General features: G+C 47.3%; 1 protein-coding gene across 1 annotated transcript in view; it reads right to left on the reverse strand.

Moving 5' to 3' along the window:
* Nucleotides 1-19056, reverse strand: part of LOXL4 (lysyl oxidase like 4) — a 155065-nt gene that overhangs the window by 57717 nt on the left and 78292 nt on the right. Inside the window, exons 6-7 of the mRNA XM_040361279.1 lie at nt 10108-10146; nt 8117-8330 (exon numbers count right to left, since the gene is read on the reverse strand). Coding sequence (XP_040217213.1) covers nt 8117-8330; nt 10108-10146 — 253 coding nt within the window. The remainder of the gene's footprint in view (nt 1-8116; nt 8331-10107; nt 10147-19056) is intronic.

Below are 19056 nucleotides of genomic sequence, written 5' to 3' on the forward strand. Positions count from 1 at the left end.
CCTCCTCCTCCTACTTACACAGCACCCACCCTAGAACTCACCAGAGGATCCAGGATCAGGACCAGGCACGGACTGGCCATAGGGCATACCGGGCATATGCCCGGTGGGCCGCGGCGGCCCGCGGGCCGGTAGTGGCCCGCGAATGGCCCTTGGCGGCCCGCGGGCCGATCGCGGCCCGCATGTCACTTCTACCCAGAGGTGTACCAAGGCCCTTGGGGCGGACTGGGCTGGGTTGCAAGAATGCATTTGCCCCCTGGGCTGCTCTAATGTCCTGCAAAAAGGCCACTGAGCTGGCCGAGTGCGCCACCTGCCACAAGTTGTGGATTGTCCACTGGCCACGTCACCTGCCATGTCACCTGGCCACGTCACCTGCCACAAGTTGTGGATTGTCCACTTGCCATGTCACCTGGCCACGTCACCTGCCACGTCACCTGGCCACATCACCTGCCACATCACCTGGCCACATCACCTGCCACAAGTTGTGGATTGTCCACTGGCCACGTCACCTGCCACGTCAACTGGCCACGTCACCTGCCACAAGTTGTGGATTGTCCACTTGCCACGTCACCTGACCACGACACCTGCCACAAGTTGTGGATTGTCCACTTGCCACGTCACCTGCCACAAGTGGATTATGCACTTGCCAAATCACCTGGCCACGTCACCTGCCACAAGTTGTGGATTGTCCACTGGCCACGTCACCTGGCCACGTCACCTGCCATGTCACCTGGCCACGTTACCCGCCACAAGTTGTGGATTGTCCACTTGCCATGTCACCTGCCACGTCAACTGGCCACGTCAATTGCCACAAGTTGTGGATTGTCCACTGGCCACGTGACCTGGCCACGTCACCTGCCACATCACCTGGCCACGTCACTTACCACAAGTTGTGAATTGTCCACTTGCCACGTCACCTGCTTCAAGTTGTGTATTGTCCACTTGCCATGTCATCTGCCATGTCACCTGGCCACGTCACCTGCCACAAGTTGTGGAATGTCCACTGGCCACGTCACCTGCCACGTCAACTGGCCACGTCACCTGCCACAAGTTGTGGAATGTCCACTGGCCACGTCACCTGCCACGTCACCTGACCACGACACCTGCCACAAGTTGTGGATTGTCCACTTGCCACATCACCTGCCACAAGTGGATTATGCACTTGCCAAATCACCTGGCCACGTCACCTGCCACAAATTGTGGATTGTCCACTGGCCATGTCACCTGGCCACGTCACCTGCCACATCACCTGGCCACGTCACCTGCCACAAGTTGTGGAATGTCCACTGGCCACGTCACCTGCCACGTCAACTGGCCATGTCACCTGCCACAAGTTGTGGATTGTCCACTTGCCACGTCACCTGCCTCAAGTTGTGTATTGTCCACTTGCCACGTCATCTGCCATGTCACTTGGCCACGCCACCTGCCACAAGTTGTGGATTGTCCACTGGTCACGTCACCTGGCCACGTCACCTGCCACAAGTTGTGGATTGTCCACTTGCCATGTCACCTGGCCACGTCACCTTCCACGTCACCTGCCACATCACCTGGCCACGTCACCTGCCACGTCAACTGGCCATGTCACCTGCCACAAGTTGTGGATTGTCCACTTGCCACGTCATCTGACCACGACACCTGCCACAAGTTGTGGATTGTCCACTTGTCACGTCACCTGCCACAAGTGGATTATCCACTTGCCAAATCACCTGGCCACGTCACCTGCCACAAGTTGTGGATTGTCCACTGGCCACGTCACCTGGCCACGTCACCTGCCACAAGTTGTGGATTGTCCACTTGCCACGTCACCTGACCACGACACCTGCCACAAGTTGTGGATTGTCCACTTGTCATGTCACCTGCCACAAGTGGATTATCCACTTGCCAAATCACCTGGCCACGTCACCTGCCACGTCACCTGGCCACGTCACCTGCCACATCACCTGGACAGTCACCTGCCACAAGTTGTGGAATGTCCACTGGCCACGTTACCTGCCACGTCAACTGGCCACGTCACCTGCCACAAGTTGTGGATTGTCCACTTGCCACGTCACCTGCCTCAAGTTGTGTATTGTCCACTTGCCACGTCATCTGCCATGTCACCTGGCCACGCCACCTGCCACAAGTTGTGGATTGTCCACTGGCCACGTCACCTGCCACAAGTTGTGGATTGTCCACAATGCAATGCAAACAATTACATTTTTACATTTTTAATGTTTTTTTTATGGCTGCATTTGATGGGGCACAGTGGCTGCATTTGATGGGGCACAACGGCTGCATTTGATGGGACAAAGTGGCTGCATTTAATGGGGCACAGTGGCTGCATATAATGGGGCACAGTGGCTGCATTTGATGGGGCACAGTGGCTGCATTTGATGGGGCACAGTGGCTGCATATAATGGGGCACAGTGGCTGCATTTGATGGGGCACAGTGGCTGCATTTGATGGGGCACAGTGGCTGCATATAATGGGGCACAGTGGCTGCATTTGATGTTTTTGTTCAGTTCGATTGCTTCCCCCCAAAAAAATGTTGAGCACCAGTGTGAGCCAAAAGGCTTGCACTCACAGATACTCCACTGAAAAGTTATCAATTCTCATGTCACTTTTCAGAGGCATTTGACAGACAGTAAGGAGGTGATGCCTAATTTCCTCCCTGCCTGTTTTAACCTCAGCCAGTCCCTCCAGATATTTCACTTTGTACTCCACCTTATTTTCATTACTCTTTATAGGTATTAGATGTTCTCTCACCTTATTCTTTGTACATCTAATACATAATGAGAGTTCTGGAAATAAGGTGGAGTTCAAAGTGAATTTCTAAACCTAAGTTGAGAACCCCTTTCTGAAGATTTGAGGATATTATTAAACTCAGAGACTGGTGGACTTAGGCCATCATAAATAGATTGAAAATCTGCCAGTTCAGCAGAAATGTCAATCTATCAATGTGCAGACTGGTTATACAGACTCTGATCTATCAACTGACTTCAGTACAACAATGGGAAATGTCCAACGATTTCTCTCTGTTCCAGCAATGTGGAGTGATCTCTCTCTCTGTGCCACAAATGTGGAGCAGTCTCTCTCTCTGTGCGGGCATTCCATCATTAACCCCCGCCGCGTGCCCCCCCCCCCCCCCCGGGCTGCTCAGTCTAAAATGCCCGGGCCTATTTTTTGTTTGTCCCAGTCCGGGCCTGATCGGGACCCCATGACATTCAGAGAGATCTACCTAATCATTGTGTGGGGACAGGGTTTTCTCCACCCGTGTCCACAGAAGGTCGTGTGTCTTCAAACAAATATTTTTTTATTTTTTTATCGTAACCTTCTAGAGAAAAACTTTATTTGAGTCACTGAGTACAGCACCCACCAGAGAACTCAGGATCGGGACCCCATGGCATTCAGAAAGATTTACTTAATCCTGTGCGGAGACAGGGTTTTTCGCCACCTGTGTCCACAGAAGTTTGTGTGTCTTTACTATTTAAGGTAACTGCAACCTCAACAGATGTAAATTATTTTTTATTTTTCTATCTCAACCTTTTACATCAGTGGCTCAAAACTTTATTTGAGTCACTGATTACAGGGGCTCTCCCCCCCCCTCTTTTCTTTTCCAGAGGACATCCTGAGCCTTCCCATGGGTCTCTAATCTGCTATTGCGGCCAGGAATGGACTGGCCATTGGGACTACAGGGAGTTTCCCGGTGGGCCGATTGCTCGGTGGGCCGGCTTCAGTGACAGCAGACCGCCACCCCCCTCCACGCCTCTGTCTCTCCCTCCCCGCACTGCTCACCTGGGGGGGAACAAAGAAGCAGGGGAGGACCAGAGGAGCAGGGGGGACGACAGAGAAGCATTGGGGGAGGGGACATACAGCTAAATCAACAGCTATGGCCTGAGAGTTGTCCCATAAGGGGGGCACCAAACTGATTCTTTGCCCCGGGTGAAATAATGTCTAGCTTCCCCACTGGTACTGCCTATAAGAGTACCAGTACCAGCCGTTCTACACTAATAAAGTAGAACGGCTAGTGAAGGGGGAGAGGGGGCTTGGGTGGCCGGGGGGTGCGGGAGTTGTCCGGCCGCCATGGGAGAGACCTGTCAAAGTGGGCCAGTCTGGATGAAGGCCAGGGCCACATTTCTGTCCCAGTCCCTGATTGCGGCTGAAATTCTTGGATCCCTGTAGACCATCTTTCAGGGTTCAGATTTGAACCTGCAACCTCTGCTGCATCTGGCTGTAGCGCTTCTCACTGAGCCACTTGAGATGCTGGACAATGCCCTGTCTGATTCCTTGGACAATCGTGCCTTGTCTCTTGTTTCTGGTGAACCTTGAACTCTTTGCTCCTCCCACGAACTTCCTGATTTAAGCCATGTTTGTTTGACAGATTATTGTGCTCTCTTCAGGCTGTATCTTGCTCGTTTGCGTACCTGCAGCTGTCCTTATCTCCACTGCCACTTGTTACCAACCTTTGGCTTGTTCCTTGACTACCCTTCCACTTGATCCCAACCTGCAACTATCCGTTATCGACCTTTGGCTTGTTCCTTGACTTCCCTTCCACTTGATCCCAACCTGCAACTATCCGTTATCGACCTTTGGCTTGGTCCTTGACTACGCTTCCACTTGATCCCAACCTGCAACTATCCGTTATAGACCTTTGGATTGTTCCTCGACTACCCTTCCACTTGATCCCAACCATCAACCCACTTGTTACCAGCCTTTGACTTCTTCTTTACTGACTTTGCCTCTGCTTGATCCCTACCTGCTATATCTGCAACTGGACATCGGCTTGCTCACCTCCTGGTGGGGTGATCCTGAGGACTGCGACCTGGTACTAACACCTACAGTGCCTAGCCAAAGTATTCACCCCCTTTGGCATTTTTCGTGTTTTGTTGCCTCACAACCTGGAATTAACATGGATTGTTTGAGGATTTGCGTAATTTAATTTACAGAACACGCCCACAACTTTGAAGATTTTTTTTATTATGAAGCAAAAAAATAGGACAAAATAAGAGAAAAAGTCAATGTGCATAACTATTCACCCCCCTAAAGTCAATACTTTGTAGAGCCACCTTTTGCGGCTATCACAGCTCCAAGTCACTTTGGATAAGTCTCTATGAGCTTCCCACATCTTACCACTGGGATATTTGCCCATTCCTCCTCTTTGCAGAACTGCTCCAGCTCCTTCAAGTTGGATGGTTTGCGCTTGTGAACAGCAATCTTTAAGTCTGGCCACAGATTTTCTATTGGATTGAGGTCTGGGCTTTGACTAGGCCATTCCAACACATTTACATGTTTCCCCTTAAACCACTCAAGTGTTGCTTTATCAGTGTGTTTTGGGTCATTGTCCTGCTGGAAGGTGAACCTCCGTCCTCGCCTCAAATCACACACAGAGTGCTACAGGTTTTGCTCAAGAATATCCCTGTATTTAGCACCATCCATCTTTCCCTCAACTCTGACCAGTTTCCCAGTCCCGACTGCTGAAAAACATCCCCACAGCATGATGCTGACACCACCATGTTTCACAGTGGGGATGGTGTTCTTTGGGTGATGTGATGTGTTGGGTTTGCACCAGACATAGCGTTTTCTTTGATGGCCAAAAAGTAGAATATTAGTCTCATCAGACCAGAGCACCTTCCTCCATACATTTTGTGAGTCTCCCACGTGCCTTTATCCAAACTCAAAACGCGCCATTTTGTTTTTTCTGAAAGTAATGTCTTTCTTCTGGCCACTCTGCCATAAAGCCCAACTCCATGGAGCGTACGGCTTATTGTCCCCCTATGTACAGATACTCCAGTCTCTGCTGTGGAACTCTGCAGCTCCTCCAGGGTTACCTTAGGCCTCTGTGCTCCTCTATGATTAATGCCCTCCTTGCCCAGTCCGTGAGTTTTGGTGTGCGGCCGTCTCTTGGCAGGTTTGCTGTGGTGCCATGTTCTTTCCATTTGGTGATGATAGATTTGATGGTGGCTCCTAGGAATCCTCAAAGATTTGGATATTTTTTTATAACCCAACCCTGACTTGTACTTCTCAACAACATTGTCCCTTCCTTGTTTGGAGAGTTCCTTGGTCTTCATGGCAGTGTTTGGTTAGTGGTGCCTCTTGCTTAGGGGTTGCAGCCTCTGGGGCCTTTCATAAAGGTGTGTCTATGTAATGACAGGTCATGTGACACTGAGATTGCACACAGGTGGACGTCATTTCACTAATTATGGGACTTCTGAAGGTAATTGGTGGCACCAGAGATTTTTATGGGCTTCATAACAAAGGGGGTGAATACATACGCACGCAATTATCATTTTTTTATTTCTGAAAAATAGTTTTATGTATATATTTTTCTAATTTTACTTCACCAACTTAGGGGCAGATCCACATAGCGCGGCGCATATATCCGCCGGGCGTAGCGTATCTTAGATATACTATGCCGCCGTAACTTTTTTTTTTTCGAATCCTCAAAGAATTTGTGCCGTAAGTTACGGCGGCGTAGTGTATCTTTGGTGGCGTAAGGGCGCGAAATACATATGGATGTGATGGGGGCGTGTTTTATGTAAATACGTCGTGACCCGACGTAAACAACGTTTTTTTTGAACGGCGCATGCACCGTTCTTGGGGGTATCCCAGTGCGCATACTCGAAATTAAACCGGAACAAGCCAATGCTTACGACGGTGACGTCATTCTATGCAAATCCCTATTCGCGAACGACTTATGCAAACAACGTAAAAAATTCTAAATTCGACGCGGGAACGACGGCCATACTTAACATTGAGTACGCCTCATAATAGCAGCTTTAACTATACGCCGGAAAAAGCAGAACGCAAACGACGTAAAAAAAATGCGCCGGAAACGCCACCTAGCGGCCGGCAGAAAAAGAGATGCAGTCGTATCTTGTTTTGTAGATACAAAACAAAGATACGACGCGGGAAATTTAAAATTACGCGGCGTATCAATAGATACGCCGGCGTAATTCTTTTGTGGATCTGCCCCTTAGACTATTGTGTTCTGATCATCACATATAATTCAGATAAAAAAAAAAAAAAAAAAACATTGAACTGTAAAGGCTGTAATGTAACAAAATAGGTAAAAAGCCAAGGGGGGTGAATACTTTTGCCAAGCACTGTATATACCGAGACTGTATTTCTTTATTTTTTTTCCAGATTCATATAAAGGATATTTGTATGACTTGCACAAGAGCGATTCCTCCCAAACAAGGGGCCAGATTAAAGTAGAATCGCGGCGGCGTAACGTATCCTAGATACGTTACACCGCCGCAATTTTTCATCGCAAGTGCCTGATTCACCAAGCACTTGCGATGAAAACCTACGCCGGCGGCCTCCGGCGCAAGGCGGGCCAATTCAAATGGGCGTGTGCCATTTAAATTAGGCACGCTCCCGCGCCGGACCTGCCACGCATCCTCTGTTTCCGAACTCCCGCCGTGCTTTGCGCGCCGTGACGTCATTTTTTCGAATGGCGACGCGCGTAGCGTAATTCCGTATTCCCGGACGGCTTACGCAAACGACGTTGATTTTTAAATTTCGATGCGGGAACGACGGCCATACTTTAGACAGCAATACACTTGCTGACTAAAGTTAGGGCACCAAAAAAAAAGTGTAAATTTGCGACGGGAAACTAGACTAGCGGCGACGTAGCGAACGCGAAAACCCATTGTGGATCCGCCGTAACTCCTAATTTGCATACCCGACGCTGGTTTACGACGCAAACTCCCCCCAGCGGCGGCCGCGGTACTGCATCCTAAGATCCGACAGTGTAAAACAATTACACCTGTTGGATCTTATGGCTATCTATGCGTAACTGATTCTATGAATCAGCCGCATAGATAGAAACAGGGATACGACGGAGTATCAGGAGAAACGCGGTCGTATCCCTTTTGTGGATCTGGCCCAAGGTACCTAATATAGGCCCCGCCAACATGTGTTGTGTGCATATTTCAAGGAAAGGATCTAAGCAGACAACTACTGAGCTGATTAACCAGTAAAACTCCAGTAACCAATACAAGCCCATCACATTTTTACACCAGCACTTGAACCCCTAATAAATGGAGAATGCTGACCCCTCTGATGCCGGTGTACGTCGGCCATAATTTTGCTGTGTAAAGACATGACAGTTATTGGTTTTCATTCCGTTCTTACTTACCATAGTCCTAAATGCTTTTTTGAAGTTATTTCCGTTTCCATTGGCAGTGGTGGGTGGGGCGACGCATTTCGCTATGGCGTGCATCCCAGTCCTGCACGGATGTTTGGGGGTCTTGGGGGAAATCTGCACGTTGCAGTTAGCCAGATGGGGTTCAGTTCCCGAGCAGCTGACTTTGTGGATCCAGAACATTTTTTTCTGACTCAGCATTTTCAACCTACAAGACAGATCAGGCATACATCATCGTTATATTTCCACCAATACATGATAACCTTCAATGGAATCTTGTTTATGAAAAACGTAACCACTTAAGGACCGGCTCCTGTAGATATACGTCAGCAGAATGGCACGGACAGGCAAATCGACGTGTATATATACGCCCCTGCCGCCAGCTCCGTGCTCGTGCCTGCGGGGACCCGCTAACTCGATGTTCGCCGGTGTCCCATGATCGTGTCACAGAGCTTCAGAACAGGGGATGCCTGTGTAAAAAAGGCATTTCCCTGTTCTGCCTAGTGACAGGATCCTGATCGTCTGCTCCCTCTCATCGGGAGTAGCGATCAGTGTCGTGTCACAGTAAGCCACGCCCACTAACAGTTAGAATCACTCCCTAGGACACTCTTAACCCCTTTCCCAGCCCCTTACTGGTTAACCCCTTCCCTGCCAGTCACATTTACCCAGTAATCAGTGCATTTTTATAGCACTGATCGCTGTATGAATGACAATGGTCCCAAAATAGCCCCAAAAGTGTGTCCGCCATAATGTCGCAGTCACGATAAAAATCATTATTGGTAAAAAAAATAATAATGATAAAAATGCCCAAAAAAAAATATCCCCTATTCTGTAGAGGCTATGGCCCGGATTCTTAAAGCACTTACGCCGACGTATCTACTGATACGCTGCGTAAGTGCACGGATGCGCCGTCGTATCTATGCGCCGGATTCTGCAAGTAAGATACACCTGAATATTGGCTTCATACGACCAACGTAAGTTTCCTACGCCGTCGTATCTTGGGAGCATATTTACGCTGGCCGCAAGGGGCGCTTCCATTGATTTACGCGTCGAATATGTAAATGACCTAGATACGCCGATTCACGAACGTACTTGCGCCCGTCGCTGTAATCTACGCCGTTTACGTAAGGCGTACGTCCGGCGTAAAGTTATTCCACATATAGGAGACGCAACCCATGCAAAGGTATGGACGTCGGAACAGCTGTTGTATTTTAGGCGGGCTTACGCTGACCAATTTACGCTACGCCGGCGCAGCGTAGGGAGCAAGTGCTTTGTGAATACTGTTCTTGCCTCTCTATGTTACGTCGGCGTAGCACATATGAGATGCGCTACGCCCGCACAAATGTACGCCGCTCTACGTGAATCCGGGCATATAACTTTTGCGCAAACCAATCAATAAACGCTTATTGCGATTTTTTTTTTTACCAAAAATATGTAGAAGAATACGTATCGGCCTAAACTGAGGAAAAAAAATTTTTATATATATTTTTGGGGATATTTATTATAGCAAAAAGTAAAACAATTATTTTTTTCAAAATTGTCGCTCTATTTTTGTTTATAGCGCAAAAAATAAAAACAGCAGAGATGATCAAATACCACCAAAAGAAAGCTCTATATGTGGGGAAAAAAGAACGTCAATTTTGTTTGGGAGCCACGTCGCACGACCGCGCAATTGTCAGTTAAAGCAACGCAGTGCAGAATCGCAAAAAGTGTTCTGGTCTTTGGGCAGACAAATGGTCCAGGGCTTAAGTGGTTAACAACTAAAACACAGGAAATTTGATGAGCAAAGTCAAGTTGGGGTTTATACTTTCTCCTTCTAACTGGCATTCAAGTATTAAACATAGATTACCGTATGGACAAAAACTCTACATTCCACTAACCACCAGACCATGGATGAACAATGCAGACTGGTCCTTCTTCATGTTCAATTCATTTTGGTTACATTTAAGTTTTGAAAATACCAAAAAAATACATTGTCCACTTACCTGGATTTTGGAACTTTCATTTTCATATTCCAAAGTTTTCTATAATTAAAAAAAAACAACATATTAATGGGCAGACATATAAGATAATAATCAAGTGGGAATATTTAATGAGAACCAATAACCCAGAACAGAGGCGGACATTCTTCCTGGATCTTTCCCCTAATCCTTCTGGGAGGGAGTGGTTGTCACTAGGGATGCACCAATACCACTTTTTAAGCGACGGGTATGAGTGACGATATTTTTTATACCAATTACAGATACCTATTTTCGGCATTTAGGGAGATCAAGATAAGAACGAGGAGGAACAGGGAGGGTGGTCTCCATGAAATCCAAAGCATATAAACAGAATTTATTGTTAAAAAACATAATCACAGTCAGATAACAGTGCAAATGGTAACAATAGGTGCTTGGAGCAACTAAAGGTGGAGTGCTGGAGAGTTCAATAACTCACATAGATGGTAAGCGCACTTCACTGCCAGGTCAAATCAGGGACGGATCCAGGGGGGGCAACGAGAGACAGAAATTATATTATTATCCTCCAAGGTAAGAACATACCTCCCCTCCACCTGGCTGCACCCACCATGTCCTCTCCTCCACCTGGCCTCATCCACCCTGTCCTGACGTATATACTTCTGGCCTTCCTCCTGATGCCGTGCCTATTGTAAATGTATATCCTTCTTGCCCTTCACCTGATGCTGTTCCTATTTTAGACGTATATCCTTCTGGCCCTCCTCCTGATGCTGTGCCTATTGTAGACGTATATCCTTTTGGCCTTCCTTCTGATGCTGTACCAATTGTAGACGTATCTCCTTCTGGCCTTCCTCCTGATGCTTTGCCTATTGTAGACGTATATCCTTCTGGCCTTCCTTCTGATGCTGTGCCTATTGTAGACGTATATCCTTTTGGCCTTCCTCCAGATGCTGTGCCTATTGTAGACGTATATCCTTCTGGCCTTCCTTCTGATGCTGTGCCTAGTGTAGGCGTATATCCTTCTGGCCTTCCTTCTGATGTTGCGCCTTTTGTAGACGTATATCCTTCTGGCCTTCCTTCTGATGCTTTTTTTTTTTTTTTTCCCAATCAAAGGTTTTTATTAGAGAAGATAAACAAAGTATACAAAGGACATATCCATCACAGGGAGTTTGCAGATTACAAAGCAAATAGAAACGAACAGTATATGTCAGCGTACAATGGAATATGGCAAGTACTAATAGGTTACATTCAGATAATTTTAAATCGTATGATAAGAGATCGTGAGCGAGGGGGGGGGGGGGGGAGAGGGAGGGGCAGGGGTAGGGAGTAGGAGGGTTAGGTAATGGTAAAACCAGGGGGTAAGGGTAGGTGGTGGTGTTAGCAAAGGGTATTGTCAAGGCATTGTAAGTATTACTTAGTTCAAGTTCTGAGCATTAGACTGGGTATGCATTCAATGTAGAAATCAGGACAATCAAGACATGCAGGTATAAAAAGTTAATATAATCAATTATATATATTTTGGAATTCAGCAGAGTAGGTAAACAGGAACCATGGTTGCCAGAGATTGTTAAAGTTAGAGCTATTTTCTTTTTTCATGGCCAGAATCTCCTCCATTTTGTAAATGTATGTAACTCTGTCCAACCATTCCCTGATCTTTGGTGTTTGGGTTGACTTCCAGTATATGGGAATGAGGGTTTTAGCGGCATTCAGTAGGTGTCTGGTGAGGGACCTTTTATATTTATTAATGGATAAGCTATTGATGTGGATCAGACACGCAGCGGCGTCTAGGGTGATTTTTGTTTCTGTTATGTGTCTGATCCAGTCTGTCACCTGTTGCCAGAAGACCGCGATGGCGGGGCAATCCCACCATATGTGCATGAAAGTGCCTACCGCCTCACCACAGCGCCAGCAGGTATCTGATGCTGTATCAAACCATTTTTTGGCCCGTTGGGGAGTGATATACCATTGTGTTAATATCTTATAAGATATCTCTTGGTATCTTGTGCTCAAAGAACATTTGTGTGACCAAATGCAAGCTTTCTCCCATTGTTTGTCGTCTATACAAACACCCAGGTCCCTTTCCCATTTTGTTTTATGTTTACTTATATCTTCTTGCGTCGGTTGAATTAGCCATGAGTATGCTAGTGAAGTAGCGTGTGTGACTGGGCTTCTCTTATAGCATATATCTTCTAAGGCAGTCAGTGGTCGGCTATAAGAGGGCATGGATTTAGTGTTGACCAGAAAGTTTCTTAGTTGTAAGTAAAACCAGGGGCCCGGGAATATGTCGCCAAACTCTGCTTTCATCGTGTCCAGAGACTTGACTCTGGTACCCGAGAGGCAGTTGAGAGCCAGAAGGTCTGGGATTTTTTTCCCTTGGAGGCCTGGGGGGAAGTCAGGATTGTTGAAAATCGGGGTAAGGGGGCTGGGTGTCGAGGACAGTCCGTGTTTTGTTGCTATTCTATGCCAGATTTTGAGTGTATTTGCTATTATTGGGTGTTTAATGGACTTACTGATTTTTGAGTGAGAGGTCCATGGTGAGAATAATGTGTGGTGAGGGGCTAGAAACTGTTCTAGCTTGACCCAATCCTTTTCTTTGCTGTGGCAATGCCAATCTATTATTCTAGTAATATGTGACGCCTGGTGATATTTTTTGTAGTCCGGAAGCCCTATTCCGCCCCTGGATTTGGGTAGCGTGAGCAATGAAAGACTGATCCTGGGGTTTTTGTCAGCCCACAGGAACTTCCTCTGTATTCTAAGTAATTTGACAAAAAATATATTCGGTACGTGGATGGGTAGGGCATTGAAAATATATAGTAATCTGGGGAGGATTGTCATCTTCAGAATTGAGGCTCTTCCGAACCATGAGAATAATTTTGGGGTCCATTTGTGGAGGTCGTTAGAAATTAATTTGAGTAATGGGGAGTAGTTGGCTTGGAAGAGTGAGTCTAAATTGTTGGTTAAGTTAATTCCTAGATATTTAAGGGAAGAGGGGACCCAATGGAATGAGTGGTTAGATTTCAGGTGGGCAACTTGATCAGGTGGTAGGGTCAAGTTAAGGGCTTCTGATTTAGATTTATTTATTTTAAAGTTGGAGATGTATCCGAATGTTTCAAATAGTTTTTGTAGGTTGGGGATGGAAAAGAAGGGTTTTGTGAGAAAGAATAGCAAATCGTCTGCGTAAGCAGCGACTTTGAACTCATTTTTGCCTACTGTAAGACCTTTCACATCTGCAGACAGGTTAATTGCTCTGATCAGAGGTTCCAGGGAGATAATAAAAAGTATGGGAGAAAGAGGGCAGCCCTGACGTGTCCCGTTCTGAATATCTATAGGGTCAGATAGGGTATTGTTTACTTTTATTCTGGCTTGCGGGTGCTGGTATAGGGCTGATAGCCAAGACATCATGCCTCCTCCCAGCCCTATGTGTGCACAGGTGGAGAACATGTAGTCCCAGGATATTCTATCAAAGGCCTTTTCGGCGTCGGTAGATAGTAACATCCCTTTGGTCTTGGAGACTTGTGTAAAATGTATCAGGTTAAGCGCCTTAGTGATGTTGTCACGTGCCTCCCTTCCAGGCATAAAGCCCACTTGTTCAGGGCCTATTATTTTATTAAGTATGGGTTTCAGTCTATTTGCTAGAATCTTTGCTAAAAGCTTTAAATCGACGTTTAAAAGCGATATGGGTCTGAAATTGGCGCAATCAGAGTGGTCTTTATCTGGCTTGGGTATTACCGCGATGTGGGCCATTAGAAAGGAGTTAGAGTCATGTTTGTTTTTTGCTAGATAATTAAAGGAAGAGAGAAGGGGTTTACAGAGGACGTTTGCGTAAGTCTTATAATATTGGGACGTAAAGCCGTCTGGGCCTGGGCTTTTCCCTGTTTTTAGGTCTGTTATGGCTGTTTGCAGTTCTAGGAGGTTGATTGGTTCGTCTAGTTTGGATGTGTCTTCATGTTTAAGCGTTGGGAGTTTGCTGTCTTTTAGGAATTCTAATATCGCTTCTCGTTTGGAGTTCGTGACATGATGTGGTTTGTGTTGGTCAGGGAGGTTATATAGTTTGTTGTAGAATTTTGAAAATAGACTGGCTATCTTCTCTGGGTCATGATTCAGCACTCCCTGGCCATCTTTGATGGCATGGACAAGGTTTGCTGAGTGGGTATCTTTGAGGGCTTTTGCAAGTAGTTTCCCGCTTTTATCTCCTTGCTCATAGAAAATGTTCTTCCGGAAAAAGAGGGCCTTCCTGATTTTAAAGTCAAGGATCTGTTTCAGTGAGGACCTGCATGTCTGCAATTCTTCTTCTATTGTTATCGAGAGGGATTGTTTATGTTGAGATTCTAACTTAGATATTTGGTGTGATAGTCGGGCAATTTCTCCTTCTCTATCCTTCTTCCTTCTGGAACCCCATTTTATTAGTTCCCCCCTGATTACTGATTTGTGTGCCTCCCAGTTGTTTAGGGGGTTTGTGTCGCTGTCTCGATTATTTTGGAAGTAAGTCGTGATTGTCTGATGTATGTCGTCTCTGACTTCCTGATCGGTGAGTAAAGTCGCGTTAAGTCTCCAATTAAAAGTGGAGCGTTTGAGTGGGCCAAGTTGCAGTGTGATGGCCGTAGGGGCGTGGTCAGATAATGAGATTATGCCAATGTCCGCTCTTATTAAGCTACCCAGGTCTCTTTGGGTAATGAAAATCATATCGATACGGGAGTATCTTTTGTGGGGGGGTGAGAAGAAGGTGTAATCTTTTTCTGAGGGGTTTATCGTTCTCCATGCGTCAACTAGTGTCAGGGATTGGAGCAAGATCTTAATACGTTTCAGTATCTTGTAAGAGACATGCGTGTACCCATTTGAGGTGTCCTTCAGTGGGGAGAGGGGTATGTTGAAGTCGCCCCCTAAAACAGTACATCCCTCTGCAAACCATTTCAATTCGTCAATGATTTTACGGCAGAATGTAATGTGGGCCGTGTTGGGGAAATAGACGTTTGCTAGAGTGATCTGGGAGCCTCCCCAAGTGCCTTTTAGGAAGATATAGCGGCCTTCTGGGTCAGAGATTTGGTGCTGTAGAATGAAAGGGGAGTCCTTGTTAAGCAAAATGGACACCCCTTTGGTCTTAGCCAGGGGGTTGGTGGCGTGGTAGGCTTTTGTAAAGAGGTTGTCCGTAATTTTAGGAATGTTCTGTCCCTTAAAGTGGGTCTCCTGTAGGAAGACCACAGAGGGGCGGGTCTTTTTGAGTTCTTTCAATAGTTTTGTTCGTTTTTCCGGAATGTTCAGACCGTTAATGTTATGAGATATGAGCGAGGGTGATTTGCCTAGGAAGGAGTATGCCATTTTGTGGAATATGTGCCTTCTATGTGGGGGTGGGTAGGAGGGTGGGTTGTGGGGTGGGTGATGGAGGAAGGGGGGGTGGAGGGTAGGTCAGGGGGGTGGAGAGAGGGTTAGGGTCAGGAGGTCAAGTGTGAAAAGGGGAGTGAGGGTGAGTTGTACTCAAGAACACGCCCGAGGGGTGGAGAGTTAATTAGTATCTTAAATATTAAGATCTAGTATGTACTCTTGGGGGTGGGTGGGAGTCGCGTGCACGAGTCACGGCGGAGTACTACCCGTCCTTGTTGTAATGCGAACGGATAATGCTCACGGTGATCAATGTGGAAATATAGATATAAATTTGAATTAGATTTTATGTATGGGGGTCGGTACCGTGGGACCCGAGAGGAATATGCGAAAGAGTTAGGGTTATGATTTACTTAGGCCGGAGGGCAGGGAGGGGGAGTAGTGGGCTCTGGTCGGGAGATCAAAGGTATATAATGCTGTTGGCAGTTGTAAACCTTAGGGGTTAGGGTGAGTCGGTGTGATGAGGAGTGTTAGTAATATCTGTTGTGTGGATACCTTTAACTATGCCTGTAGTGCCAATGTATAAGTTAGCTACCAATCAAGGTCTAACTGGGGGGCTGCTACACCTTGGATGTGTAGATTTAGGCTGGAACCAATAACAAGAAATCAAGAGAAACATAGCCTACATAAAACATGTGGAGCCTCAACTGTGTCAGAGGGGAGGTCAAAGGCAAATAGTAACTGCAATTTGTGGTGCGCTAGCAGGGTGGAGACCCGGGGTGTCTTCTAGTGTGCTGTAGAGACTGATTGGAATTCGTACTAGGACCAGGATCGTTATTTCGAGCGCGGTGAGAGGTCATGCACTCTGATGGTATGCCTATTTAAATGAATTTCAGCCCTATAAATGGGTACGTGTGGGGTATGTGAGCTGACCACCTCCATTCCTGGAATCAGGGCTGTATGGTGTGACCACTGTGTGTGCGCCTGATGTAGTCATAGAAGGCTTGCAGTCAGCCTGCTTTGGGGAGTGATAAGGTGACAGGCACGGTGGCTAGTAAGGACGGAGCCTGTTGTGTGAACGTGTTCGGCTGTTCCAACCAGTATTAATGCGTGTGTCTGTTATATGTGTCGGTTTGACAAAGAAGGGTCTCCACCGTGGAAGCGTGGGCAAACAATCATAAGGGAAGGAAAACAGAACATGAAGAAAACAAGAAAATAAAAGTCTAAACAGTAGGAAGGACCAGAAGAACAGTGCCTTCCATAAATCTTATGTGGTCCTGGCCATTTTAGGGCAAGCCTGAGATCAGCAATAGTCAAGGCTCTGTGCGCCCTAGCGAAGTGGTGTTCCCTGGTGTCTGCTGGAATACCCCCAGGTTTAGTCAGTTCAGAACTAGGGCATAGCAGACATTCCCGGTTGAGGGAAAATATCACACAAACCAATACCATGTATGTCCAGGTTCATACAGATCTAGGGTGTAAGTGTTAGAAGCAAGCGTGTGCCCGTTCAAATCGCCTTTACGGTTCAGTCCGAAGGGGCACAGCCTACCATGTGAGCTCCCAACAGGGTAGCAAGTTACTCACGGTCAACACAGTCGGATGGATGAAAAAATGCCTGTAGCATTGGGTTGAGACGGCCATTGTTCAGATGACTGTGGAACTTGGGTTGTTTGCGGTTCTTCAACTCCTTTCACAGCTGGTCGACTCTCAGCGTAGAGGGGTAGAGGCCTGGGGTGGGGAGGTGGGTAGGCATATGTACACCTAAAGGGATACAAAAGGTTAAGTATGAAGCAAGTCGCAATTTACCACCCTGGTGTGCGCAAGGCCATTGGTCTGCTTCGTTTGCTGGTTTGCAGGCGTGCAGGTTGCTGTCTGGCACGTGGTGTGTAAGTGAAAGGGTGAAGTAAAGTGAGGCTGGTGGGTGCCGGAGGTGCCGATTTGTTGGGGGGTTGTCATCTAGTAGGTGGGTCGTGGAAACAGAAAGAATGGTACTGTTGTCTGATCTGCAGCATGTTGAGTCGTCCCAAGTAGGCCGTTTTAACAATAAAAAAATGCGCCATAAAAATAGGAGCAAACGGAGGAAAACAAGAACAAAACAAAAAAAAAAAAAAAAAAAAGGGTTGAACTTGTAACTTCAGAACCGAAGGTTCAGGGCAGTGGATCAAGGACATTTTCCATGTATCGTCACAGCTTGTGATACAGATCTTGTCCTGATAGAGATAATGGTGTGGTATCGGGGAGTTTTACACACGTTGTGCCTCCTTCACTCTGGGGCTCTTTGAGCTTTTGGAGGGTGCTGGTGAGTTGTTGTATCGTCTGTTGGAGTTGCTGCGTTGGTTCCTCTGCTGCATCGGGGAGAAGAGTGATGGCGGGCCGGGTGAGTATTGAGGATTGTTGATGGGGGGTGGCAGCAGGAACTCAGCATACCAGTCTGGCAACTCTACAGGCGCGATCTGCACGGCTTCACAGAATTTTAGGAGGTCGTCCGGGGTTCTGAGCAGGTGTTGCTTGCCCATGTATGCTGCTTGTAGCGCGAACGGAAACTTCCAGCGGTAATTTATTCCCTTTTCCCTAAGGATGGCAAGAAGGGGTTTCAGTGCTCTCCTGTTCTTGAGGGTGATTGGTGAGAGATCCTGGAATAGCTGGATCGCGGTACCGCCATGTTGGATCTGGTCCGCGTTTCTTGCCTTAAGCAGTATTTCCTCCTTTAAGCCAAAATTTGGCAGGCAGCATATAATGTCCCTAGGAGGGTTGTCGTCTGGGGCTTTGGGCCTGAGGGCTCTATGAGCGCGGTCAAATTCAATGGGAGATTGCTCCGGTCTCTCCAATAGGGAGTTGAAAATGGCGGACAGTGCTGGTCGTATGCCCTCGGGGGTTACCGATTCTGAGACCCCTCTTATCCTGATATTGTGCCTGCGTCCTCTATTGTCTAAATCTTCAATTTGCCTGTTCATATCGATCAGGTGTTGTGAGTGGTTGGCAGAAATGTCGTCGAGTCTAAGCAAGGCCCTGTCTCTTCTTTTACCAGCACGTTCTGACACAGCCATCTGCTCTGAGAGCCTGAGCAGTTCAGTTTTGATGTCTGTGATGGCTATGGAGAAGGAGTTTTTTATGTCTGCCGCAATGTCAGTCATTGCGGCATATGTCAGGGGGATATCTGCCCGGTCTGTACCTTTTGTTGAGTCCTCAGATGCTGGGAGGGAGACCTCATCGTCTTCCAAGTCCTCCTCCATGTTCAGCCTGAGCGGCGGCGCCATCTTGGAGGCCCTGCTGTTGTTGCTGTAGCAGAATTTGCTAAGGTTTGTGGGGGTAGTTTTCCTCTTGGGGGTGCCCAGAGAGCGTAGGGAGCGATTGTGAGATCCTCTCCTGAGTTGGGAGGACATAATCTCCCAAAATCCAGCCGATTTCTGCTCTCAGGTCCCACGGGTTGTCGGAGCTCCTCTACACCGCTGCTACTCGCATCGCGCGTCAAGCCACGCCCCCCTCTGATGCTGTGCCTATTGTAGACGTATATCCTTTTGGCCTTCCTCTTTATGCTGTGCCTATTGTAGGTGTATATCCTTCTGGCCTTCCTTCTGATGTTGCGCCTTTTGTAGACGTATCTCCTTCTGGCCTTCCTTCTGATGCTGTGCCTATTGTAGACGTATATCCTTCTGGCCTACCGTC

The sequence above is a fragment of the Rana temporaria genome, chromosome 8, assembly GCF_905171775.1.
Source record: "Rana temporaria chromosome 8, aRanTem1.1, whole genome shotgun sequence".
Lineage (NCBI taxonomy): Eukaryota > Metazoa > Chordata > Amphibia > Anura > Ranidae > Rana > Rana temporaria.